Raw genomic sequence first — 27,938 nt, 5'->3', positions numbered from 1 at the left:
TTCAAAACAATGCAATCATATATCTTTTATGTCACCACTTATTTCCAAACTGAACTGGTACTGTCCTTAATGTTGACTTCAGACGTTAATGTATAATCACAGATAAAATCACAATTTGTTACTATATCTGTATAATTTTATTACTTCCATGCTATTCGTACACAACAAAATCAAATTTAATTGTATGATGTCTATTGCACATCTCCCGTAAAGTCAAGATTATTTGCTCATTAATTTCATCTTTAAAAGTAGCATTTTTGATTATATAACAAGAGAATACATGTACATATATTAAATGCATTTCAATATTACAATTCTACTTGATCTATATACAAAATAATTATACATTGTATTCAAACATGACAATCTGATTGTTCACATATATAGGGAATAGCATGTCGCTAATCTGTTCTGATGCTGATTGCCGTTCATAAACAGTTTAACTATAAACTTTAACTTCTGGATTTTTTTCAACTGCTCATGTGCTCTACCAAGTGTATTCCAGTCCTGCTGATTGACACACTGTTAAGAGGGGATCTTGGAAAATTACACCAATTATTATTTTTTTCAACCATGTACATGATGTAAAGATAGGCTTGCTTTTCTTTTGTTCATGCAACAATGTTAGAAACATTAGTTCTAGAAATGTGGTAAGCAGACTTTACTGGCAAAAAGTTCTGATACAACAGTTATCCATAAAGCCAGAACAAAAAAGATATATGAGATTCCAACTTGGTAATTATTAGGCAACTGATACGGCTCTCCACCAATCTGATCCATATTAAATCCTATAGGAAATACTACTGCAGCTTTACAGAACAGAATCACTGAAAATATAAAGAAAAGCATATATAAGGAACAGCATTTATGCAAGTTACTATATTGAAAATATGCATTCATAATATTATTATTACAATTTCTATTTATTATTACAATTTTTCTATAGCGCTAAATCTAAAACAATATTACTCAAAACGCTTTACATCACATGTTAAACGAAATATACACACAGACAGTGATAAAAATATAAAACATGAACACACAAAATAAATATTTAAGTGTTAAAACTTTTCTAGATAAAAGGATTAATAATGTGGAAATTTTTACAAAAAAAGTGGAATATATATATCAATGAATCAAAATAAAATTATACTGAACAAAGTTGGTAAAATTAAATAGCCAAAAAAGTCTAAAATAAGATTGCTATTAAAAATTATCAAATATAAGTTAAAAATTTGAAAACGTATTCAAAAGATGAAAAAGGAATATTACCACGTAAAAATATAATTACTGAAATGAAAACATATGTGTGCTACTAAAACATACAATGTACATATTATAAATGAAACATATCTCCAGTTAAAAGAAAGGTTCGATAAATCAAAAGCAGGCTAACGTCTATGGCACAATGTATCACAGAAACGAATTTAAGGGATTAAAAATGCTTGTCGAAAAAAGTGAGTTTTTAAGTTCTTTTTGAATACAGGCACCGACTTTGCATTTTGAAGTTCTTTTGGTAATGCATTCCAAAGGATGGCCGCAGCTTGATCAAATCTTCTATTGCCGTATGTTTTGGTTCGCACAATAGGAGTTACGAGTGTTAAGTTGTTTTCAGACCTTAATGATCTTGATGGCCTGTATAAATTTACAAGTTCACTAAGATATAATGGCGCTTCATGTTTCACGGACTTGAATACATATAATAATATTTTGTATTGCACCCTGTATTGCACAGGCAGCCAGTGAAGAGACTCAAGTGTCGAAGTAATGTGTTCGTGTTTCTTTTTTCTTGTAACCACTCGCGCAGCAGTGTTCTGAACCCTTTGTAGTCTCTGAATCATGTAAGCTGGTAGTCCATAAAGTAAAGCGTTGCCATAATCCAATCTAGAAATAATTAACGAATTGACCAGAGTTTTACATGCATCCTCGTTGATGTACGGACGTATGCGGCCTATATTTCGTATTTGATAAAAACATGATCTCGAAACTGAACTGACTTGTTGGTGCATTGACAGAGTCTTATCAAAATGAACACCCAGATTTTTAATACACTCAGAACTAGTAATGATGTTTCCTTTAAAGGTGAGATTGCAATCCTTCAAATCTTTCACTCGGTTTTTCGGAGCAAATAGCATCAGTTCTGTTTTGTCCTCGTTCAGTTTAAGCATGTTTTCACACATCCAGGAACTTATATCGGCCAAACAGTCCTCAATTCGATTCGATGTGTTTTTCCAGTTATCAAGAGGTTCGAAAACTAAATAGATCTGCGTATCATCGGCGTAGCATTGATAAGACATGTTGTGACGTCTACAGATTTCGCCGATCGGCTTCGAAAATATAGTATATAGCTTTGGGCCAAGCACGGAGCCCTGCGGCACACCGCAATTAAGACGAAATTCGTTGGAGTGGGCCGAGCCTACTGCTATACGCTGTGTCCTATCTCGGAGGTAAGAGAGTAACCATTTCAGAGCAGAACCTGAGATTCCAAAAGCATATTCTAATCTAGCTTCGATAATGTTATGGTCAATCACATCAAACGCCGCTGAAAGGTCGAGCATCAATAAAACGGCACAACAGTTTTTGTCTAGCGCACTTGCAATGTCATGGTGAACTCGAAGTAACGTTGTTTCGGTTGAGAGTCCCGCACGATAGGCAGATTGAGCAGGGTCATGAAGAGTGTTTGACAATAGATGCTCTTCTAGACGACTTTCAACAACTTTTTCGAGAACTTTAGAATCGAAAGGAAGGTTCGAAACCGGGCGATAGTTTTTCAGTGTGTCTTTATCTAAACCGGGTTTCTTCAACATAGGTCGCACAATAGCCTCTTTATACGATACTGGTACAGTAGAAGTTGATAATGACTTGTTTATGATCATCGTAATATTGCTGGCAATGCTGTTTACACTAGTTTTCAAAAGCGTAGTCGGGATTGGGTCGAGTTCACAAGATTTACTTGACGCTTTAAGAATAATTTTCGACACTTCATCAATTGACGCAGGGTGGAAGTCGGTGAGAGTGTTGCCTTCAAAACGTATATCTGCTCGTAGAGGGTCAATATCGTCGATAGAATTATTCGCCGAAAGTAAACTTGTCCTGATGTTTTCGATTTTCTCAAGAAAAAAATGTCCGAAACGATTTGACAGTTCAAACTCGCTTTGATGTGATGGAAGGATGACGTCATTACTATTTCCCAAAAGTCCGTTGGTTAATTTGAAAAGTTTTTTGTGATCATTTCCAATATCCGAAATTTTGTTTGAATAGTAATCAGTTTTACTTTGTATCAGTATTTTATTTGATGTGACACATAATTCTTTGTATATCAACTTGTGAACCTCGAGCTTTGTTTTCCGCATAGTTCTCTCAGCTTTCCGACGCTCGACCTTTGCTTTGCGGATTTTGTCGCCATACCATTCCGCGTAATAGAGCCTGACACATGGAAAAATAATAATAGAGCAGCTTTACCAAGAGACATTGATTGTCAAAATGCTCATCTGGTACGGCAAAATTGGTACCATTCAATATGTATGTTATTTTTTTTACAAAAAGTACTAATGACAAGAAGCCTAAGTCACTCACCTGATATATATTCATAATATCAACTAACGCCTAAAATTTTAGAATTTTAACTTTAATAAGAAGGATTAAACTGTTTGACAAAGTTACCTTCAGACTTTGTTTTGCATTGACCTCTTAAAGTTTGAAATGTTTGTCCATGCAGTTCTTTTCAAATCAAAATCAAAGATTGCCTCTGACAGTCATTTAATCAGAACCAAAATATTATCAATTGAAAGATCATGCCTCCTAAGTTTTGTTATAACTGGTTAAGTTTAACTTATGCCTGAAAAATTCATTTTAAAGACAACCACCAGTAAGGTTCCTGACTTTGGAAAGGCACATGAACATGTTAGTGTGCTGTACTCAACAATGAAACACTACTAGAATACTTACTGGCAGCAAATCCAAGCCATCTTGCATGTTTCATCACTCGATACCTCCAGTGAGATATAATTAGTAGGATTATGGTTGTTGTGACACACATTATACCCAGTATTATACAGATAAATGTCAGTATCCATTCAGCACGTATAGGGGAAGGTGTAAAACACATCTCACTCTGCTGTTGTCCATACATTTCTAGACAGGATTTCAACAGTCCAATATATGTTCGACCTACAATTAGAAAGATTACTACATTTTAATTTTCATTATTTACAAAAAGGATCTATAACTGAAACAATATCTGAAAAAGTCTAATTTATGGCAATAAGAAAAAAAACAAAAAAAAGTCTTTAAACCCAGTATTATAATAGCACAAATCGAAGAACACACATTGGGGATCTAGGAACTGTTGTCTGTAATTCAAACAATAGTTAAATATGGTAACAATTTCAATTTCAACCAGGTGCTCTGCAGGGCGCAGCTTTATACGACCGCAGAGGTCGAACCCTGAACAGTTGGGGCAAGTATGGACAAAACATTCAAGCGTGATACAGCTCTGAATTTGGATTGTGATCAAATTTTTGACATTACATGGTTTTTTTTTACACAAAACAAATGTCAAGATTTTACAAATCAATTAAAGATTTCTTCTTCAAACTTTTTAAATCTAAAATTAAATAGTTGACACAGCATAGGTTTCTGACACAGAATGAATGTGGTCTAATGAACTTAAAAGTTTTTTTTTGCCTTTGAGCAATTCACTATGCTGTTGAATATTAATCCTCTCAAAAAAATGTTTGAAGAAATTTTCTTTTTATTTATGAAATCTGAAATGAGAAAAAATTAAACCCCCCCTTTTTTCACATCCCCGTTTCCCTTTTTACTAATATCAATTCAAATTTCTAATGGAGTTTGCAACAATAACTACTCTTTTAAATACATCATAAAATATTAAAATGTAAAATAAAGTGCTTGTTATCACTGAATGGTAAAGATTGGTTGGTAGTAAAAGTGAATATACATTGTTTATTGCAGTGGCGTAGCCAGGGTTTTTATGATGTGGATGCGAAACTGTCGCCGAGCGGAGGGAGGCGAACAAATTTTGGGACCATTTTATGCAGAAAATGATATTTTTTTTACATTTTCCCTGTATGCATGTGTACGCCCCTACAATCCGACACTGGGTAGATTTTTGTTTAATTTCAAAATACCCACCAATAAATATGTTTCTCGAAGGATCCGAATTGACTCCCTTTTGTTGGAATTTGAGCCTCCAAATGAGGTTTTTGATTACTTTTCTTAACGCGTTGCAGGGGACATGGAAATATCGGACGTACAATTCTTGCCATATTTTTGTGATATTTATATCATCAGCAATATTTTTGACTCATGCGATAATAAGTCCTGATCGATTATTTTTAACCAATTAATACCTTTGAAATATAAATTATAACGGAAATCCCACTCATTTGGCCTGAAGCTTTTATTTCTCTCAAGAAAAAAAGTTCTTTTTTGTTATTTCACTTGTATCTTTGATAGATAAAATATGAACAATGCGGAAAATTAATATTTGTACCTAGATGGAAAAGGGAATGTATAAGTCCAGGAATTATCAAACTCCGTTATCAAATACTAGTCGTGTTTCATGTCCCAGGAAACGATATCAGGATATGATTGATTAGTTGTTATGTCATCGCTCTGCTTGGCTCAGTTTCAGACCAAACATGTCGGCAGATCTGCGTATCATCATCTTCTGCGCTTGCCGTAGCCGACGATGCGCTACGATGTAGACTTTTTACGAAAAAGTCGAGAGCACTTTTCAGTGATTTATCCATAAACTACATGAGCCTAAAGGAAAGACCACGCTTCGGAAAAAGTTGAACGCTTTTCTCATATCCTTGAGGAACTATTGTTACGTTTAGATACTATAGTACATCTGTGTGTTTCTGCTACGAACACATGCAATTATACATTTATCTATTTTTTTATTTATTTTTTTGGGTCAAAATGATGTGGATGCTTGAGCATCTGAGCATACATGCAAGCTACGCCACTGTATTGTATAAAACAATAAAAAAAAGTTCATCAGCAACATTTTATATTGGCAAATTTCCAATGAAGTTATTTACATAAAGTTATTGGTAAATAAAAATAGAAAATGACATCATAGTCATGTCTGGCAAATGTCCAACATACATTATCTTAAAACATTTTAGATAAGATAAGGAAAAAAAGCTTCATCAGCAACATTTTATATTGGCAAATTTCCAATGAAGTTATTTACATAAAGTTATTGGCAAATAAAAATAGAAAATGACATCATAGTCATGTCTGGCAAATTTCCAACATATATTATCAACTACTATTCTATACAAAGAAAGATAACTCCAATTGAAAATTAATTGCTATTGCACAATATTGTGCAATTAGATATTTCTTGCTATTGTGCAATACTGTGCAATTGAAAATTTCTTGCTATTGCACAATACTTGATATGGAATCCTGATTTGGACCAACTTGAAAACTGGGCCCATAATCAAAAATCAAAGTACATATTTAGATAAAGCATATCAAATAAGCCCAAGAATTTAATTTTTGTTAAAATCAAACTTAGTTTAATTTTGGACCCTTTGGACCTTAATGTAGACCAATTTGAAAACTGGACCAAAAATTAAGAATCTACATACACACTTAGATTTGGCATATCAAAGAACCCATTTATTCAATTTTTGATGAAATCAAACAAAGTTTAATTTTGGACCCCCATTTGGACCAACTTGAAAACTAGGCCAATAATTAAAAATCTAAGTACATTTTTAAATTCAGCATATCAAAGAACCCCAAGGATTCAATTTTTGTTAAAATCAAACTAAGTTTAATTTTGGACCCTTTGGACATTAAAGGGAAACTTCGCAAAAAAATCAAAAATTGATATTATGTCCATTCTGTATAAAAATGCTCAAATTTATAGATATTAAAGTTTTATTCCGCTAAATAAGAGATCACCATCGATTTTAAATTTTGAGTATCAGTTCTCTGTGCTCCGCCATTTTGTCACCTTCTCCGATGAAAAATCCCGATATGTCTATAAACCACAAAGGAACAAAACTACAGTAAACGATGTAGTCGTAATTGCGTGTCGATATCTTGTCAATCGTACGGTTGTTTTATCTGACTGACTAACTTAATACGGAAAATGGTCTTATTTTTTTAAATAACCATAATTATAGTCTGTTATTTTTAAACTGATAATATTGTAATTAGTTAAAAAGTCAAAGTTCAAATCATAAATAAGTGTTCCGTGGAAATTGTTGTCGAAAATCTAATTCGTTCATAATTCTTTAAAGTAATAAACTTTATTTAAATAAATTCGGATCTTCCCTCATCTGATCACCAGCATGGCTAAAGGTATTACTCCCAAAGGTATTGGAAGGGGTGTAAGGTGACACGTCCAGGTATTCAATCGATTTCCTGTCCGGCGGGCTTGCAAGTTCATGCATCGTTTCACTTCTGTAGGTATTGATCAGTGTACACGACCGTAACTTATAACTTTCCATTTTGAACTATCAGGTGCATGTATAATATACATTTTTGTTTTGCGTGTCTGAAAGTGATATAATATACTAGTCATTACTGAACTCATACGCTTGTTTATAAATAACATTTCTGGTGTAAAGAATATTATTTATAAAAAAAAAATAATACAAAACAAAAAATTTGAAGAAATACAAATCTATTTACATATTTTTCCAAGGGTTAATTTGGGAAAATACTCGTTGTCAATAGTTTAGGACAGATTGGAACATACCAGAATTATTGATTTAAAAAAATGTGCGCACTTGTCGACGATTCGTGTATACATACGCCTGGGTAGAAAGTTACGGAACTATAGTCAGTAGCGCAATTTAAAATATGTATACATGTATACATTGAACATAAGAAAGAAACATACATTTTATGTAAATTGTGGTAAAAGTTTTGTAAATAGACTAGTCCACGTATGCCAACAGTATGTAATCAACGAATTCGGTAGACTATTGTATACCAAAAGAAGAAGAAGAAAAAAAGAAACAATTTGATTTAAATACAGGTCAATTTATAACTTGCTTTGGTTCATCGAAGTTAAGAACATAGTAAACTCACAGATTTATATATCCAATTAGATTGTTCTCGAATAAAGGACGAAATTCGTCATCATCACAATTGTTCCGACATTCATGTAAAATATATGCAACTGGACGTACACTAATAATCCCCAAGGGATGTGAATATTTTCTAGGAAAACTATTGAGTATCAATTTCGGGATTTATTTTCTTTCTTGATATTCAATGACAGCAATTTAAAGAATAAACTGCTTGTCGGATATTTGTCCGCTTTAGGGGTATTCTTGCAAGTTGAACAGACTTATAATAACATTCAAAAATAGGGAAAGATAACATTAAATTCGTTGTCTTTTAATTTTAAACATCGTTGGTCAAATAGTTATTTAAGTATATATATACGTTGGGAGACGACGACTATTATAGATGTCTCAGATTTTAATAAGGACGTTCCCGATTATGAATGAATTTGGTTGACGTTTTTCACACTTGAAAAGAATATCTATTCGTAATTTTTCGATTCCATTCCATGAAGATCCTTATATTTCCTATCAACTTTTTAAACCTCTTAAGTACAAAAGTATTTTTTTCTTTATTCGTACATATTATTTTCCGCTTCGGTAGAGTTATCTTCAGATAGTTTCAGATATTAATTAATACATGGCTTTCAAAAGTCTAAATGTAAGTGTTCTCGTATATTTTTTCGCCTAATAAAGACCAATAAAAATGATTTAGTAAAGCTATTTCTAATTTCTAAATCCCCCTTTTTTATGAGACATAAATCAAGGACAAGACTTGTATATCATTTCATTTTGACATATGAATTAAGTTTCCCGTCTTTAACCGAAAATTGTGTATTTCTTAGTAAATTAACTTATTTGAATTCAAATAAATAATAGCACCAAATATAATTAAATGATTCTACGGCGATCAATTTTTATTTGTCACCAACTTGAATATGTATTTTTAATGTGTGTATTAAATGCTACCACTGATCCGAATAGACAGTCACACCTGGCAAGGTGTGCCCTAGAGGCGTGGTTAAATACCGAAGTGCAAATAACAATTTACCTTTCAACAAGCCATCTACGAGTATTGCCACAGAACCGTGAATACACACATCGTATAAACCTAGTCATAGCAGAGATAGTAAAAGGTCAATAAGAGTACACCAACATATTGTCTTTACAGATTATTGTACTTTAATTTGTTCACCTTATCAGTCCGAAAATGCATTTATTAAAAATAAATTTATAACTTTTTGTGTTGTCTACAACAATAATTCGAATATATACGTTTAACATAGATAATTTATCTCACGAATGAGTACAATTGAACGTCTGTGCGTTTTATCTTCTTATTATCGGATGGTTATTAGATAAAGCATAAGTCATCGGCGCGCTTACGATTACGCTAAAATATGATTAAAAACCAAGACTTTTAATGATTGTATTTTAAATCCCGGCATGCAAAAATCAGGAGAAAACGTCACGACCTACAGGAAGTAGTTGATATTTTTTCATTAATTATTGAATTTCTCCTTTATTACTGCACTTATAGCGATAAAACTTTGTGAATATATATATTATGTCATAATGAACATATTTAAACCATAAGTAAAAAATCGTGAATTTTCCCTTTAATGTAGACCAATTTGAAATTTACTTATACTAAAGTTATTGTGCGAAAACCAAGAATAATGCTTATTTGGGCCCTTTTTTGGCCCTTAATTCCTAAACTGTTGGAACCAAAACTCCCAAAATCAATCCCAACCTTCCTTTTGTGGTCATAAACCTTGTGTCAAAATTTCATAGATTTCTATTCACTTAAACTAAAGTTATAGTGCGAAAACCAAGAAAATGCTTATTTGGGCCCTTTTTGGCCCCTAATTCCTAAAATGTAGGGACCAAAACTCCCAAAATCAATCCCAACCTTCCTTTTGTGGTCATAAACCTTGTGTTAAAATTTCATTGATTTCTATTCACTTTTACTAAAGTTAGAGTGCGAAAACTAAAAGTATTCGGACGACGACGACGCAGACGACGACGCCAACGTGATAGCAATATACGACCAAAAAATTAAAATTTTTGCGGTCGTATAAAAATGGTACAAAATAATTCCAGTTCTTTCCTGTTACCAAAATGAATCAACTTTAAAAAGTTTCTTATGAGAATAAGGAATAAGTTTTAGACACTATTTGTGGTTTACTAGTATATCCTAGGCCTTCAATAGTTAAGTAAATGCCAGTTATTGATTTTAGCATTTGTAATACAAAAGGTTTAGAAATATACTAAAATATAGTCAGAGATGTCGGAAATATGAAAGAATCTTGAGTAACAGGACAATGGTAACAGGACAGAGATGGTAACAGAAAGGAGTTTTTTCTCATAAAAATGCTTTATTTTATAGTTTAAGAAAAATACATCATTTCAGATTGGTCACAATTTGAAGATAACAGCAAACAATGTCATTTATCTTTTGAAACTGTATTTGCCAGATGAAAAATCTGCCTAGGTAATGAAAAATTCTAAAATAAATTCCTTTCTGTTACTATCTACTATACTAGAATTGCACAAGGTTCTCTGCTGTTATCAAATGCAAAAAAACCTATTTTTTCATTCAATACATGTATACATTGTACTGTATATTACTTGGAAAATTATTTAATATGGTGATGATAACTTATATTAAATGAATTGGTTGACATATAGTAGATTAACTGTTTGATTCATCAGTGAAATTGTCTTGACCATCCTTCCTGTTACTGATGATGGTTATGCTGTTACTTTTTATCAGGTAACATGACAGAACGTAACAGAAAGGAATTACACAGTACTTTTTGTTCATTTACTCGAATTGTGTAGAAGTTTACTTTCATCTACATATCAGTTTGATAAGATACTATGAAAACACATGTACTGTTATAGTGCTGACAATGAAATATTCTCAAAAGGTACACAAAAAGGCTGTAACAGGAGAGAACAACAAAATTATTTTTCTCCAAATTCTGATCTTTGGGGAGTTCAATTTTTTAAACTGGCTATTTGGCTATAGGACAGAAAGTCACAGGACAAATGAATTCATACATTCAGGAAATGATGCTCTTCACATTTAATATATTACAATGTACATTACAAGAAATAAATGTTTGGTCTTTCAAACGTGTCCACAGGTGGAAAAAACCCACAGGTAACAGGAGGGAAAGTACCCCTGGGGACAACATTCAAAAGACCCTTAAAAATGCAAAATTTAACAAAATAAGACCAGTAATGGAAAAGTATATTATATAATCTATCAGATTTGTGAAAATCGGAAGGTTGTTTACTTAATTAAGATATTCTTTGAATGATTTAATTTTCAGAAAATAACAGGGACAACATGATTTTTTTTTTGGGGGGGGGGGGGGGGGTTGTTGATCATTCAAATTATAATATTTCATTAGATGAAATATTAAAAAGAATGTTTAATTGGTTGCAGTTGGTGCATTATTACTCGAGTTGATACTGAAACTTAAAAATTTTCCAAAAAGATGCCTGAATAAAAAAAATTGCTGGTGAAGGGTAGGACATGGAAATTAGATTTTTTCAGATATTGTCTCAACTACATTTTGTATTTATTTTCATTATTTACGAAAAGGATCTATAACTACATTTTGTATTTATTTTCATTATTTACAAAAAGGATCTATAACTACATTTTGTATCATAAAAAGGTGAGTATTCTTTTCATAACAAGTACTGATTCTAAGCCTACTTGATAAAGAACATGCAAGTAACTTGCATACAAGACACACTAATCGATTTTTGGTTAAAACATACTTTTAAGTAAAATTTAACAAACATCTCTTGTTAATAGTCATATTAGCTGGATTCACTTATCTCGATAAATTTGAGCTTACAGCTGATTGGTAATTTCTGACATCTCTCCCAGTCAAAATCCAGGATTCATGTACAGTTTTTGGTGTTGTAAGCATTCAGTCCCTCATAAGAAGATGAGATCTATTACTGGGAGGGACTGAATTATTGAATGTAGGACAGAAAGTCACACGACAAAAAGTCACAATTCAGTTTTGAGATTATTTTTCTTTGAACAAGAAAACGCTTATTCAAAAATCTTTTGTTTGCATTTTCTTGAACTATTATATATGAAGCAAATTTGTTATTAAAATGTATTCAATAAATATCCAATAGTTGTTATGAAAACAAAATGTCAAAGTGACTTTATACTAAAATGACTTCATTCTGACAAGAAATATAACCTTTGCATGATTAAATTTTTATAAATTTTCATTTATCAAGGATTATGAACAATTGCCTAAACTTAAAGATAAATATATGCTACAAAAAGAAAATATTTCAAGATCTTTCTCTCATGTATTCAAACAATTGTCAACAAACTATTTGTGACTTTTTGTCCTGTGACATTTTGTCCTGTGACTTTCTGTCTGTTTACCGAATTATTTGGGGTTATTATTAAAGCAGCATAAAACTTAAAATAAAGTTTCCAGGTGACATTTATCAGTTATCAGGTTCATGTAAATATTTAGTTTTGGGAGATCTGGAGAAATTTTGGTACCTCACCGGTTCATATTGAATTTTTGGGAGTTCTCTGGAAATAGTTGTACACAAGTTGATTTAAATTTGCCCAAGTAGATAATCTATTTTAAAAATGTTAAAAATTCTGATAAAATATTATGTTGTTTCGATGACATTTTTCTTTTTTCTGAACCTATATATGGTATCTATCAGTTTAGATACCTGAAAGAACCTGTTGTGGTTTATTCGTTTCTTCTTCTTCTTTAGTTTCAGAAAACTATCAACATACTGATGTTAAGTTTACTTTCCAGCGCATGCCTGGTAAAAATTTTCAAAGGAGTAGGGGCATTAAGGCCTGGTTTTGGCCCAAGAAAATCAAATGTTTGATAACTATTTCAAATTGGTACATAATGTTTAGAAATGTATGGGGGAAAGAAATATAAATGAAAAACATAAAGATTTTTATCTGATGACGTCACAAATACATCATAATATGTACTGTTTTCCCAAAAACGATGAATAATACAGAATTTATGCAATTTTCTATCTTTATTTCTGTTGTGGAAACATCTAGCACAGCCAATAAACAACAAAATAATTTAACAGAAGCTTTATTATAACTATTGACATAATCTCACCAAATATAAAGTTGCTTCTTGAGTGTGCACATACTTTTTCAATTTAAAATATAGTTAAAATTTGAAGAAAAACAAGGAAAATAAAGAAATTTATCAAAATATGCAAACTAAGTCATGATTTGTTGCCATGGTAACTTGTTCAATGTCAAATTTGTTTTGTTTTTCTGAATACCTTAAACCTCAGTCAAGTTGCACTAACTTAAGAATATGAATGATCACTTTTAAATTTCCAGTAATTTTTGGGTCAAATAAGGGCCTTATACACCTTATCGCTAATCCCGGCTGACCCGGCCAGTTTAACTTTTGACGTCAACAACAATCGCTTTTCCATTGTGGCGTCAGATATTTTGTTCTATGACGTCAAAATTTTACGGGAACCTGTGTGATATCCAGTAATGGCGGACAAATAGCGATAAGGTGTATTGCCCCTACCCCTTTATGTATTTATAATTTAATTTTGGATGTAACGCGTCTTCTGATTGGCTGACGTTATTTTGTTATGAGCCCATAGACATAATTTAGTCATGTGACGGTGACGTCATCAACGTTTTTTCATGGTTTTCTACGGTTTAAAATGGAATTTAGAATTAAATTATAAGAAATGACTGTAATATTTTTTCTGTCTATTCGAAATAACATAAAAAATGTGGTGCACTCTGTTAAATAACCCGCTACGCACGTTATTCAGTGTGCACCACATTTTTTATGTTATTTCGAATAGACAGAAAAAATATTAGTCATTCCTTAAATAAATATATAGTTAAACATAGATTGTCAAATTTTTTTGTATTCCATATTTTTGTATGTATTTGTTATATTTTTAATTTTTACAATTTTTCTTTATTTTTTTATGTTTAATGAACACAACAGATAAATATTTGACATGCTATATTTGACAATTTCAAGTTGTGTTGTCATTATTTATACCTCCGATATCTGAAACAATCCACCTTGGCATGGCCAAGCTTGCCACTGCAAAGACATCAGCTGTAAAAAACAGTGCTCCAGATATTATACTTAATCGATCCATTGATTCTTGTAATAATTGTCACCAATTTAGTCATTCATTTCGGTTTATTTTGAAAAGTTTATTCATTATGGGAATAACTGGTCTCCTTTTAAATTTCTTACATAATCCAGTGGTTTTTACCTAAAACCGTAACTGATTGCCCCGATATTAAAATCTGACCGAAAACCTAATTTCCATATAAACCTGCTACGTACTATCAGAAATCTCTTTTTTCACCATCAAGTAAATAAAGTAAAAATCTTTATAAAAATGCCAATATTTTGATAAAGTTGATAAAAAAAAATCAATTGAATTTATCTTTTTTAAAATATAGTATTCAAACTTGATTCAAACCAAGGATTTGTATAGTTAGAAACTTGGAGTATTTTAAAAAAATTGAAACAATCACAGACGCGTCTAGTATCCGTGACAGGCTTTATGTAAAATGAGTAAATATATAAAACAATACTAAACGTTATGAATAAATAGTTTGCAAATTATAGTTTCATAAAAGTGTTTTCTCCTTCGAAAAAATCTATTCAATGTATGAGCTAGAAAAATGTTTATGTATTTACAATTCGTATAGCGCAACTATATATATATATATTCTCTGTGTTTATTCTGTCAAAGCCATCAATGAGTTCTATAGTGCTTTTTAAAAAAAGTTCGCATCGGTTGTCTATATATAAACAACAAACCATTAAAAAATGTATTTCGTGTGCTACAGAGTTTGTATAACAAAATTTACAAATTCTAGCATTTAATGGTATCTGCCGCGGTCTGGAATATCGCCGGTCCCGTCCCATATCAGCCTATGGTAGTTCCCCGCTAATTGCCATTGTACGTCAAACAGTTCGTGGAAGGTGGCGTGTAATGTATTGTTCGGTTTCTATCGTCAGCTATAGGTGTACGTTCTTAATTTATTGCCAAATGTTTTTTTTTATCTTTGTTCAGATATGGAAAAAATGTTTTTTTTTTTTTTTTTTTTTTTTTTTTATCTAGATTGAGTAATTTGTCGTTGATAATGTGGGTGTTGCTGTTTTCTCACGCAAGCCAATGGTATTGCCCGCACCAGATACGTGATAGTTCGTCTATACATTTGATTATTTGTAAATGCCAGCCCGGCTTTTCTACGACGCGATGTCCAATTTGAGTCATTTTTGAAATCAGCCTAATATCATCTGTCCGGACGAATTTGCATTTCAGTCGTATGCAGGATAGTTTTTGCTATGTATGACAAGATGTAACTCCTAAGTCGCCACACACAGACGATTTTGTTTTTTTTTCTCGACTGCATGGAAATATTTGGCTGCTTTAGTCTAAACAATTTAGCGTATGGTCCAAATACTCATATGGTCTGGAACATATATAAAGTTGCTTACATCCATTTTATTGGAAATTGGAGGATATACTTTCGTCTCAGGCGAGACAAAAGCCAGTAAAATGAATTACGCTTAACACTAAAATAATAAACTGCACACAATAAGCAATTATATATACCGTATAAATTTAAGAAATTCAATGCTCGCATGCAGTTACTAATAACAAACCTAAGTACTTAACCGGTTGAGAAGAAATTCTGTACAAAAGCATGCTATCATACTGAAGATACTGACTTTGTTTTGAAACTGTAATGCACTAAAGATAGACTCACATAAAGTTTGAAATATAATGCTTAAAGCAAAGATTTCAATAGTTCAGTGTTATTAAACTTAATCACAAGTAAATCCGTGTATGTAATATTAAGACCGTGCATGGGCGACATTATTTTTATTACAAACTTGTAAGGATAGGCATTAAAGATTATGTACCCTTGTGTTGATTCAATGTTAAACATATGGAAATTTTATAGAAAATCCACAGCCTTTATCCTTGTTATCTCATATTTGGCAATTTAATGACTGATAGATATAGGATTATTGGATGCAGTGCTAGCATTGATTTCATTACAACAAGTTTATTAATGTAGTTATTGGTTAAAACAAACATAAATATGGACCAAATCAAGAACACCTTTTAGGGTGCGCTCGACTTTAGTGACTCAGCACGAGGTGTTTTGGAATTTACAGGTTTCTTAGAACTTTTTGTAAACAAATAACACTAGCACATCATAGAAAAGCAAGTGAGTAATCTATGTTTCAAATTTTATAACAAAAATCTCTGTATTAAAGGCTGTGAATTTTCTATAAAAATCTTGGTTTATTTGCCACAAAGTCCTCTTATTCTATTAAATGCAATGAAACAGTAAATAATAATGCTTTGCATCAAGTTTCCCATTGGTATATGTACAACATGGACTATCTCTATTATTCATTATATCTGTAGTTTGGATACAATTGAAGTTTGAAAACTTTAAAGTTCGTACTAAAATGGCTACAGAACCTTAAAGTCAAGCAGACGATTATTCCGGCCTATACTAGTCATGATAGTAGTAAACAACACGATCATCGCGGCAATCGAACGTGTTATGATAATCCTTTTAGAGCACAAAAATGGCATCCAACATGTGCTTCTTGTAAGAATAAGTTCATATATAACCTTTTCTTTTTAAAACGTTTAATCTCAAGAATATTTTTTAGCTTAATAAAAGTCTTTGCCATGCAACCTCATGCAGAGTCTGTCAATTTCTGATTTACTGGAGATTAGCTAAATTGGTTTTCATTCAAAATAAAAGTTCTGAAAAAGGGAAAAAGATACAAAAAGGCAAAGAATAAATCAATTAAAAGGAAAAATAAAGACCAAGACTAAAAAACAAACTGACGGCAACTATCCAAATCACACCAAACCAAATATCTGAAGCCACGAGCAACCAAAATTTGGGTGTACTCGTTTTCTTTGGAAGGATAAGCAGGCAGTTTCTCTTCCACTAGCGTACCTCCTCATGTTATATACACATTACTATTGTTTATGATCAATGTAAATGATGTTATGGTCATCTTACAACCGTTATTGACTAAACTTTGATAGCTGTATCACTGTTGTAAAAGTTTTCGACAGCAGCTGCAAAAGCAACAGGCAACAGTTCTGACTCGATTCTATTTGCCCTTCATTTCAGTTGCAATTTAAGCTTTTGACTTTGACATTTAGTTTTCCCGATTTGAATTTTCCTTGGAGTTCGGTGTTTTTGTTTTTTTAATTTTTATTCAAACTTTTGCTAAATATTATCACAATTTGTTTAGAGAAATACGATTACATCTGCATATATTTTTTGTTAACCAAAATTTTCGACATTAAGCTGTTTGTGGTAATATTTCTTACAGAACTAACATTTTCAGTTTTGCTGTCAAGATGTTGTTTAACTTTGTACGACTTTGTGTTTGTTTTGGAGGATGCCATTCATTATCTGGTCTTTTGTTTGGAACGATACTAAAATGTTTGGTATCATTTACTGCATGCATTGAAGCTCAGTGTATATTTGATCTTTCAATAGCATTCGATTGCCTGTTCTTAAAATTCACATAAGAAATCTGAGGTGAAGAAGAAATGTAGGCCTGTGCATTCAACGTCTTTTTAGTGTAGGACGCGTGATTTTATTATTTTTTAATATCATTGTTTTACTTTTGGTTGTATTTGTGATATAGGAAGATCGTCTTTAGAGAGGTACGTGAGATTTTCTGTTAGGTTATCACTTGATTTTAATTGTCTTTGGAGATTTAATGTTTATGGCAGATCTTTGAAAGAGGGACGAAAGATACCAGAGGGACATTCAAACTCATAGATCAAAAATAAACTGACGACGCCATGGCTAAAACAGAAAGACAAACAGACATATAATAGTACAATGACACACATAGAAAACTAAAGAACACGAACCCCAAAAAAAACATGGGTAATCAACTAGGTGCTCCGGAAGGGTGACCAGATCCTGCTCCACGTTTGGCACCCGTCGTGACGCTAACAAACTCTGTAAATAGTGTATTTCGGTATGCCAAATTTTAAAGGCTATGTTTAATTTATATACAAATTTAAAGGGCTATTCGAGCTTGTCTGTATGTTAACCAATCTTTTATTAAAGAGGTATAAGAAGAAGTGGTAAGAGTGCCAATGAGACAACTCTCCATCCAATTAACATTTAAAACGTCTTTTGTCTTATGTTCGTGTGTTTTGGATGTATTGTCCTATTGACACATACCCATAAATAATTTTATTCAGATGTAACTACTACTTAGTAGTATCAAGGACGTATAATATACGTCCTTGGTAGTATTAAAAGAATTAAAAGAATCGGACTGTTGGAGTATCGATCTCACACTTTTATAATAAACTGTATTTGCATTGATAAATAGCATTGCATAATTTTCATCAATATACATTCTATTGGTATGTTTCCTTTTGTAATAGAAGAACATTACACTATAACAAAAAAGAGCAATTATCGCCATCAAAATATTTGCAACAAATCATGATATCATATAAAAGAAATCGAAAAACGACAAAAAAAATAAAATTTATTCATGTAATAATGCCATAAAATTGTATAACAATGATAAAATCATAAATAAATAATAAATAAAAACTTTAAAAATAAAGATATTGATGATAGTTCAATATGACAATACGATATGAATCCAATTCGTAAATCTTAACATTATTTAAGTTCAAATATTGTTCTGTGTAAAAATATAACGGCAACTAAAATCTCTAACATTTTTGAATGTGCTTTCATATTTCGTTTTACTTTGTCAGTTCCTGTTTCTGACCTCATCAATGTTACCAGATTTATATAGCTAAGCAACAAACGAAAACACAAACCACTTTTCACATTCTTTAAAACAATGACCCTAATATCGAATTTTGCCTTCACCACTTTAATTTAAAATCAAACATAAGTGCTTCGCAAATTATACTACATGAACTAGGACAACATTAAATTAAATACTAGAATCGATAGACATACCGAAACGATATAGATGCATTGGTTTTGTGCTTTAGTCAATACCGAAACGATATAGATGCATTGGTTTTGAGCTGGAGTAATACCAAAACGATATAGATGCATTGGTTTTGTGCTTTAGTCAATACCGAAACGATATAGATGCATTGGTTTTGAGCTTGAGTCAACACCGAAACGATATAGATGCATTGGTTTTGAGCTTGAGTCAATACCGAAACGATATAGATGCATTGGTTTTGAGCTTGAGTCAATACCGAAACGATATAGATGCATTGGTTTTGTGCTGGAGTAATACCAAAACGATATAGATGCATTGGTTTTGTGCTTTAGTCAATACCGAAACGATATAGATGCATTGGTTTTGTGCTTGAGTCAATACCGAAACGATATAGATGCATTGGTTTTGTGCTTGATTCAATGTATTTTCAAACTGCAATTAAGAATTCAAAGCGATCAAAATATAACGATTTCATCTCGTTGTTTGAAAATACTAGATCAGCTGTTTATCTTATGATAGCAATGAAGATATATAGTTTCTGAGTTTTGCACACCGTTGCATTGCTGATTCTAAAATACTTGATGGCCATTCGTATTCATTCGGAACTATTCCATCACAATTTGATTCGAAAAAATAAAAGACTGGGAACCATTTCTTAAGTCTACTCTGGTCTCTTGTCATTGAAGTTTTATTGTTAGCTAGGATGTGGTGATATTGGAATAACCGTGATGTAATATAAAAGGCTACTATCACATCTAAGGTATAGTGTCCGTGTCCTGCTAAAATGAAGATAATACCAGACAACCCCACAATCCACACCAGTATGTGTAGAAATATCCATCTTTTTGGTGTATCTGGAATAAACAAAAATAAAATTATGACGTTGTCAACGTAAACATATTGGGTTGTGATACTGCAAATTTAAGTAAATAATGAAATATTTTTGGAATATGGTTTTTGATGAAAAATTAATTCATTGGAATTTGGCTCTATCTTGAACTTTTCATGTGAACAAAACAAATAGTTAAAACTATAGAAGTGTAGGAAAACAATTGTGATCATTTTCCATAATTATATATAGTTAGAATGATCTGCAGAAGGGACTCATTAAGAAAATGATTTCAACTGGTCATTTAGATACTGAAGATGTTCAAGTTCAGTATGGCTGATTATATAAGTCGTTGATTTCTGTTTCTTTCTCTTTTCATGTCGTTGGATTTTTTTAAATTTAAATCACAATTTAATGACTTCCATATGATATTACGAAGTAGCTGTAACGGAAAATAAATAATATTTACTTACATTCATTAATAAGAAGAATAAGAGTTGTTATGGTAACTGTATGTCCACTGAACATGTAATCTCCACAGGTTTTTAATCCGGAGACTTTCATTCCCATTCCGGAATAAATCTCTAGAGCTCTTGAAAATCGTTCCCAGCCGTTTTTAAATACCTAAAAATACAATTCAAAATTGCATGTGCAGTTACTAAATCTTTTTAAAATTGATACATTTAAGTTCAACATTATGAAATATAAATAATGTTGAGTTGATGATCAAACTTTAACACAATGATTTTTTACAAACAATGTATTATGGTTGTAATTAGTCTAAAATTCAAAGCTGTATACATATCTATATAAGAAAAGTTTGTAGAAAGGTAAGCCAGTTGACGCTACACAGAGGTGGTTTCTGGGTGTTTATAGAAAGGTAAGCCAGTTGACGCTATACAGAGGTGGTTTCTGGGCGTTTGTAGAAAGGTAAGCCAGTTAAGTGTTTTCTTCAATTTGTTTGTGTCTTACAATACAAAGAAAATAAATATGTATACCACAAATCTTATTGTAAACCGTTTTTAATCTTGTCAAATCGTTTTGAGTGTTTCGTATTTAGATTTGGCATCGTTTCGAGTACTACTTCGGGTTCTGCAATCCTGTTCACTGGGCGTTCGGCCTCTAACTCTAATCAAACGAGTAGTGCATATTCTCTGTGACGAAAATTTAATGTTGACTGTTTATATCTTGATAGCCGTTTTATTTTGGACAAAAAATGCGTTTAAAAATTGTGACATACCAGTTTCTCACAGTTGAAATTTTCTTGAGGCATAGGTAATGAAGTAACGATAACACATATACTGCGAAATAAAAAGATGGAGGCGGCAATGACAAACATTCTTCTGAGTAATATAAACCTGAAAATATACAAATAGTTTTATTATCAAATTATAGATTATGACTACATATCCTTAGTATTATAGATTACATGAAATCTCCAAGCATGCAATAATTACCTTGCAGCTTAGGATTAGAACTCTTATTATTAGGTTTTGGAGATCAGTCTGACTTTATTCTGACAATGTATGTTTGAAGATCGCGTGCCAAATCCAAATCCAAAAATGAACTTTTACTTTGATATAGACTTGAACATTTCAATAACGTAACTTTTAAATATCTATAGAGAAAGCAGGTGAACATATACCAAAACTTCACTCACTTTACTAAAAAAAAAAAACAGCTTTGGTACTAATTCTAAGTGGTATTATTTCGTCTTCTTTGTTCTTGCTTAATGTGACTCAAATGAAATTCATTACCATTACCATAATTACTTTCCAAGGGACTATTTATGTACAGCTACACGGAATAAGACACTTGATTTTTTTCATTAGTTGTTGTTCTTGGTTTTGCCCTATAGCTGCCCGCTACTGTGAGTGTTCTCATGTCTTTACTTTGTGTTTTTTTGTTGTTGGGATGTACAAATACCCATCCACTGTGTTTTTGTAAGTTGTCTTTCTAAGCGTGTTTATCTGAAGAGCTAAGCCTTTTTCAACAGATTTGTAGTTTGTTCTTAAAGTTATCAACCTTCTACGCCATTTGGTCTCAGGTTGAGAGTTGCCTCATTGGTAATCATACCATAGCTTCTTAATTTTATTTTTTACTTTGTTTTCCTTGTTGGTGATATAAACCATAACGAAGCCGTAAACTGACTTCTTAATATTTTATTTTTATTAATTTTTTGCTTATAAATGAAAAGATATTCTCTGCAAACTACTGGGTTTTTCTTGCTTTGTTCATCTGAACTATATACGTACCTATATTTGTGGAACACTAATATTATAAAATATGTAATAAATCCAGCTAAAATAACTCCCTCCGTCACTTTGTATGCCCATGGAACATAAGTTATGCTATCTAACATCACGTCAGGTAATGGGCGATATTGCTTTTTGTCAGGCATGCGCTCTTGTGCAACTATGATAGCAAAACTAGTCACAAAATGTACAAAAAATGTATAGACAATGCTGACACCCGTCTTCCATACTTCTTGATTTATTTTCCGTTTTGGCCTATAGTTATGTTTTTCGTCGTCAGATGAATCTAGAATATCTATCATGTAGGAACTTTCTGAGGAAGAGGATGAGTGACAGTCATTATGATAATTTGGAAATTGTAACCGTGAATTCTGTCCACTCTGAAGGTCTTGGATTGCAAACAGTAGTCTTTTTATATCACCTAAAGCTGATATTTTAAGCTGATATAAATCCTTTTCGGTCAATGTTAGAAGAACACGCCCGTCGATTCTATTCTCATCACATAGTAGTTTCTGGTATTCTTGCAATCCGTTCTCACATAAAAATTGTTTCACTCTTTCACAGTTCCATAATAAAGGGTCCGACATTTTTTCTTATGAAATCTGAAATCAAATGACAAAATAAATGCAATGATAAGATAATTATTATACCATGACATGCTCGTATCAAGATATGGAATCAAATTAAATCACGTCAATATTTCATGTCAAAACAGAATCTGTATTTCAAATTATAATGTTTAACATACATTATACAAATTATGTGATTACTTTGTCATTCACACGAAAAATGACTACTATTTGAAGTCTTCCTTTGCAATTTTGAAAAAAAGATCAGAAAATGAAACCAGATTCGCTTAATGTATGATAAATATATATTTCGTGAAATCTGCGTTTTTCGAAAACGATCAATTGTTGACCGGTATGATTCTACTGGTCATGTTTGTTATATTCCTCAACTTGTTTTACGCTCCCGTGTGGTATATAAAAAAAACTATTTTCTGAGCTATTCGGGCATTTTATGCCGAATTGCGAAGAAAATTTTCCTCCTGGATTTCGAGGTTGAACGAAAATATTCATACCGGCATAGTGTTCCCAATTTTGAACTACAATATAATTATGCAACACCAAATCGTTCCTTTAAAATCACTTGTAAATTTAAAAAAGAACAAAAAATGAATAAGAAAATAATGCCTTTTTAAAAAACAATGAAAATAATATAGTGATTTTGTTACCTGTTAACACTTCTGGACGATTATATCAACGTTCTCACTATTAAACTTAATGATAATTATTCATTATATTATTTAAAAGTCCGTTCTGAAATGTGACCTTCGTGTAACAGTGTAATGTGCAGTACTATAGTAACAAAACAAATAATCAGAGAAATCGCTATCGCTAATATAAAGGAAACGCTGAAATTGTTTCTTACTATTGGATTTTTAAGTGATGGATCAATCTAAAAAAATAATTATTGATGAAGTTATCGGTTTTTTTCCGTTATAAAAATTTTGAATGACAATATTTTAGTAACCGTTGATCCTTCAAAAAGAGAATCCCAACTCGTTCAACGTATCAATCGGTCATTATTTAACAAATATATATTGCAGTGTATATATGATATTGAAAAAACGAAGAGAAGGAAAACATATTACCGAATTCTGAAGTTCTCGTAGACCTTTTGATCAAGTAATGAATTATTTTACATTGGGCTTGTCTGTTATGGCTACCGTTATAATATTTGTTTTCTATTGACCATAACTAAAGAAGGTTAGAATATGGGTTGATATAATGTATTCAAAATACGTCACGTTTTAATTTAAACTATCCAAGATAATGTCGAGGTATATAAAAATAGAATAACTGCATGCATATATCGATCAAACCTTTAAATTTCGTTCTGTGAAAATATGACTTTTTTTCACGGTATTGCTTTTGAAATGAGACTAATGCAATTTGCAGAAAAAAATCATGCAGAGAAAATAAAACGTCAATAAATTTCAACTGATTTAAAAGTGTAAAAATTTTTGGGGATATTTCATGTTCATTTCACTTGAAAAGATCGAGTAAAAACAGTATAAACATGTATATGAGCGGTCAGTTATATTTAATAATTAATAATTCCGGACTGTAACTTGTCACTCGACTCGAATTTCTATGGCAATGTATTTCATATTACGCTGTATGTATGTCTTAAAGGTTAATCAGAATATACAATAAGGTCCACCAGAAAGGCTGTTGTTATAAGAATATCTTTACAAAAGAATCGCAAATTCAAGTTTATTGTACATTTCTGTTATATTAATAAATTCTAATCTAAATCAGAAACATATTGTCTCTGTCTAAATTAAAAAAAAAAGTATTAAAACTTACGTTTGAACTTTCCAATGTCAAAGATTTAAATTACTATAAACATACTTTGAAAAGAATTAAATACCAGGACGCTACTGTTGGTCACACATTACAATTGACAGTAATTAAATCTTAAGCCTTTAATTAGATTCTTGTCGTGTCCTGTTCTTTTTTATAGTTATTTTAATCAGGATTAAGACAATACATAATTAATCTCATAAAATTATATTTTTAATCAAGGAACAAAAACACAATAATATAAATATGATTGTCACTCACCATCTGTCAACCAGTGAGTCTGGTAGGTCCGTCGTCTCTGTGACTCAAGCGACATTGGTGACGAGCATCAATACATAATTAATTTAGACCTTTTTATCACAGTACTGTTGGTGCAGACCTTATATCTATAAATCTGATCAACTATTTATCTGAACAAAAATTAAATTACTGAAAAAATATTCAAATTTATTAAAGTTATGAATGTGATAGTCAGTTATTTTGCCGTTCACATATACATAAATCATATTGTACCTTATAGTTATGTCTGTAACTATGGAATTTTGGTTTTATGAAACATATAGTCACGTTCACTGTGTAAGGAATTCTTAAAAAATCATTTTAAAACGTTTAGATAAATAGTATTTTTTAGGCAACATGTCAATTTCTAAAAGATACAACTGTTCAATAAAACGTTCTACCATCAGAGAACTGTTTTTGGGTTTATTGCACCTCAATGCAAAACATGAATTCGGATGGCCGAATTCTTGGCATGGTAAACATGAATTATACGCAAAGCCGTTGGGTCTTTATGGAATTCACACGCGAACATTTTTGGATGTAACATCTTTTATCGCTATTTTGTGCAGTTTTCCTTTGATCTTTTTTTGTGATAATTTTCATATTATGCTACTCGCTTGAGACAGAAACTATGCAAGCACGTGGCGTTGCTAACGAAATTGACATGAAAGTGACAACGTCGTCAAAAGTAAAATAGCGATAAACAGATTATCATTGGTCGTCTCAACTCGATTGCATTTCTCGCTTTCGCCGTGACCGGCTCTAGCGAGAAAATCAATCTCGTTGAGATGATCAACGATAATCTATAATTATCTTAGGTTTGCTCTTCAGTAGACTTTTGATATTATAATTGTCATCTTAAAGAAATATTCCTCTTTCTTAGTCAGTAAAATTAATCAACAACAACAACAAAAAAAAAAAACAACACTTTTTAAATCCGTTCAAAACACCTTATATGCATAATATTACTCACCAATTGCATCTAAAATTTCTCAACTTCAAATACGTCTTCAACTTGCACTTTTAACATTAACAACATTCACTTCTTTTTATAAGAAATGTAAAAGTCAAGGACTGAAATACGGTCAGACTTAATCCATTATCCGGTAACACAATTCAAGTTAAAACAGTTAATGGAATTAACCGAGTATTATACCCACTAGTCGATGGACAATACAGAGAGATTTTTTTATGAATGGAGCCCTTTGCCCTTTGATACAATTCGGAATTATAAAAAAACATAATGGATCTTTGTCTACTCGTGTCCTATCTTGTTTGAACCCCCTGACAAATATGTTATTTCCCTGTAAAAAGAAAATCCATACAAAATTGGATTAATATTAAAAATCATAGACTCTTTTATGAAACAGGCACAAGAACCGAGGTACACTTAGTTTATTTAAATTTTCAGAGGTCTATAGGTGTGGACATAAGTATGAGCACTTAAATAATACATCAGCTGTACGATACACAGTGGCGTAGCTTGCATGTATGCTCAGATGCTCAAGCATCCACATCATTTTGACCCAAAAAAATAAATAAAAAAATAGATAAATGTATAATTGCATGTGTTCGTAGCAGAAACACACAGATGTACTATAGTATCTAAACGTAACAATAGTTCCTCAAGGATATGAGAAAAGCGTTCAACTTTTTCCGAAGCGTGGTCTTTCCTTTAGGCTCATGTAGTTTATGGATAAATCACTGAAAAGTGCTCTCGACTTTTTCGTAAAAAGTCTACATCGTAGCGCATCGTCGGCTACGGCAAGCGCAGAAGATGATGATACGCAGATCTGCCGACATGTTTGGTCTGAAATTGAGCCAAGCAGAGCGATGACATAACAACTAATCAATCATATCCTGATATCGTTTCCTGGGACATGAAACACGACTAGTATTTGATAACGGAGTTTGATAATTCCTGGACTTATACATTCCCTTTTCCATCTAGGTACAAATATTAATTTTCCGCATTGTTCATATTTTATCTATCAAAGATACAAGTGAAATAACAAAAAAGAACTTTTTTTCTTGAGAGAAATAAAAGCTTCAGGCCAAATGAGTGGGATTTCCGTTATAATTTATATTTCAAAGGTATTAATTGGTTAAAAATAATCGATCAGGACTTATTATCGCATGAGTCAAAAATATTGCTGATGATATAAATATCACAAAAATATGGCAAGAATTGTACGTCCGATATTTCCATGTCCCCTGCAACGCGTTAAGAAAAGTAATCAAAAACCTCATTTGGAGGCTCAAATTCCAACAAAAGGGAGTCAATTCGGATCCTTCGAGAAACATATTTATTGGTGGGTATTTTGAAATTAAACAAAAATCTACCCAGTGTCGGATTGTAGGGGCGTACACATGCATACAGGGAAAATGTAAAAAAAATATCATTTTCTGCATAAAATGGTCCCAAAATTTGTTCGCCTCCCTCCGCTCGGCGACAGTTTCGCATCCACATCATAAAAACCCTGGCTACGCCACTGATACACACTAACCACAGGAACACTTTTTATGGATTCACATGAACTCAGCTCACAAATAAATATGGTTCTAGTTGTGATAAAGTTTTGATCTTCCCCTATATTTCAGGCACTAGAATACTCAGCTAATCACAGATGCAGGAATGCTAGTCCAGTTTGGTGGACAGTGCTTGTTTCAGTTTGCATTTTTTTAAATCGTCTGCCAGACAGCCGAAAAAAAAACCGCATTATCAAATACAAAACAAACCCCGCTTACTGTGATATCGATGCCATGTAGTGTTTTTAAAATCAACAGCCTACTGAAGAGTCCAAGGTAAAATGGTAAGTCATTTGTGTATGTTACTATTTATGAGCACACAGATTTTATCCTTGCTATACACAGAGATATCGGCTGGATCCCAATTCAGTATCGGCGTTTGATCAATATGGCGAGATACTGGAATACTCGTTCGATAAGACAGCAGTCGCATCACCAAATTTGCATTCAATATGGACTACTTTTCTACATTGGCTAGAGGTATAGGGGGAGGGTTGAGATCTCATAACTTGACATGTTTAACCCCGCCGCATTGTTGCGCCTGTCCCAAGTCAGGAGCCTCT

At 32.1% G+C, this 27,938-nt stretch overlaps 2 protein-coding genes across 7 annotated transcripts; both read right to left on the bottom strand.

Moving 5' to 3' along the window:
- Positions 1-114: 114 nt before the first annotated feature.
- LOC143046138 (modulator of smoothened protein-like) lies at positions 115-14,356 on the bottom strand. Its single transcript, XM_076219148.1, has 3 exons — positions 14,141-14,356; positions 3,949-4,170; positions 115-827 (listed from the first exon to the last, which is right to left on the bottom strand). Exons 1-3 carry the CDS (start codon positions 14,241-14,243, stop codon positions 640-642), a joined length of 513 nt encoding a protein of 170 aa, XP_076075263.1. The 5' UTR covers positions 14,244-14,356; the 3' UTR covers positions 115-639.
- A 4,300-nt stretch (positions 14,357-18,656) lies between these two features.
- Positions 18,657-27,616, bottom strand: LOC143046136 (sphingomyelin synthase-related protein 1-like). Of its 6 annotated transcripts, none has more exons than XM_076219145.1 (5): positions 27,595-27,616; positions 22,199-22,800; positions 21,184-21,301; positions 20,417-20,567; positions 18,657-19,968 (listed from the first exon to the last, which is right to left on the bottom strand). In XM_076219145.1, exons 2-5 carry the CDS (start codon positions 22,783-22,785, stop codon positions 19,625-19,627), a joined length of 1,200 nt encoding a protein of 399 aa, XP_076075260.1. In that variant the 5' UTR covers positions 22,786-22,800; positions 27,595-27,616; the 3' UTR covers positions 18,657-19,624. The 6 variants fall into 6 exon arrangements, with proteins under 6 accessions (XP_076075260.1, XP_076075254.1, XP_076075256.1 ...); XM_076219139.1 differs by lacking the exon at positions 27,595-27,616 and adding an exon at positions 25,820-26,006; XM_076219141.1 differs by lacking the exon at positions 27,595-27,616 and adding an exon at positions 24,829-24,977.
- Between the last annotated feature and the right edge of the window lie 322 nt (positions 27,617-27,938).

This window comes from Mytilus galloprovincialis, chromosome 9, assembly GCF_965363235.1.
Source record: "Mytilus galloprovincialis chromosome 9, xbMytGall1.hap1.1, whole genome shotgun sequence".
Taxonomy (NCBI): domain Eukaryota; kingdom Metazoa; phylum Mollusca; class Bivalvia; order Mytilida; family Mytilidae; genus Mytilus; species Mytilus galloprovincialis.
This window is presented reverse-complemented; position numbering and strand designations above follow the sequence as displayed.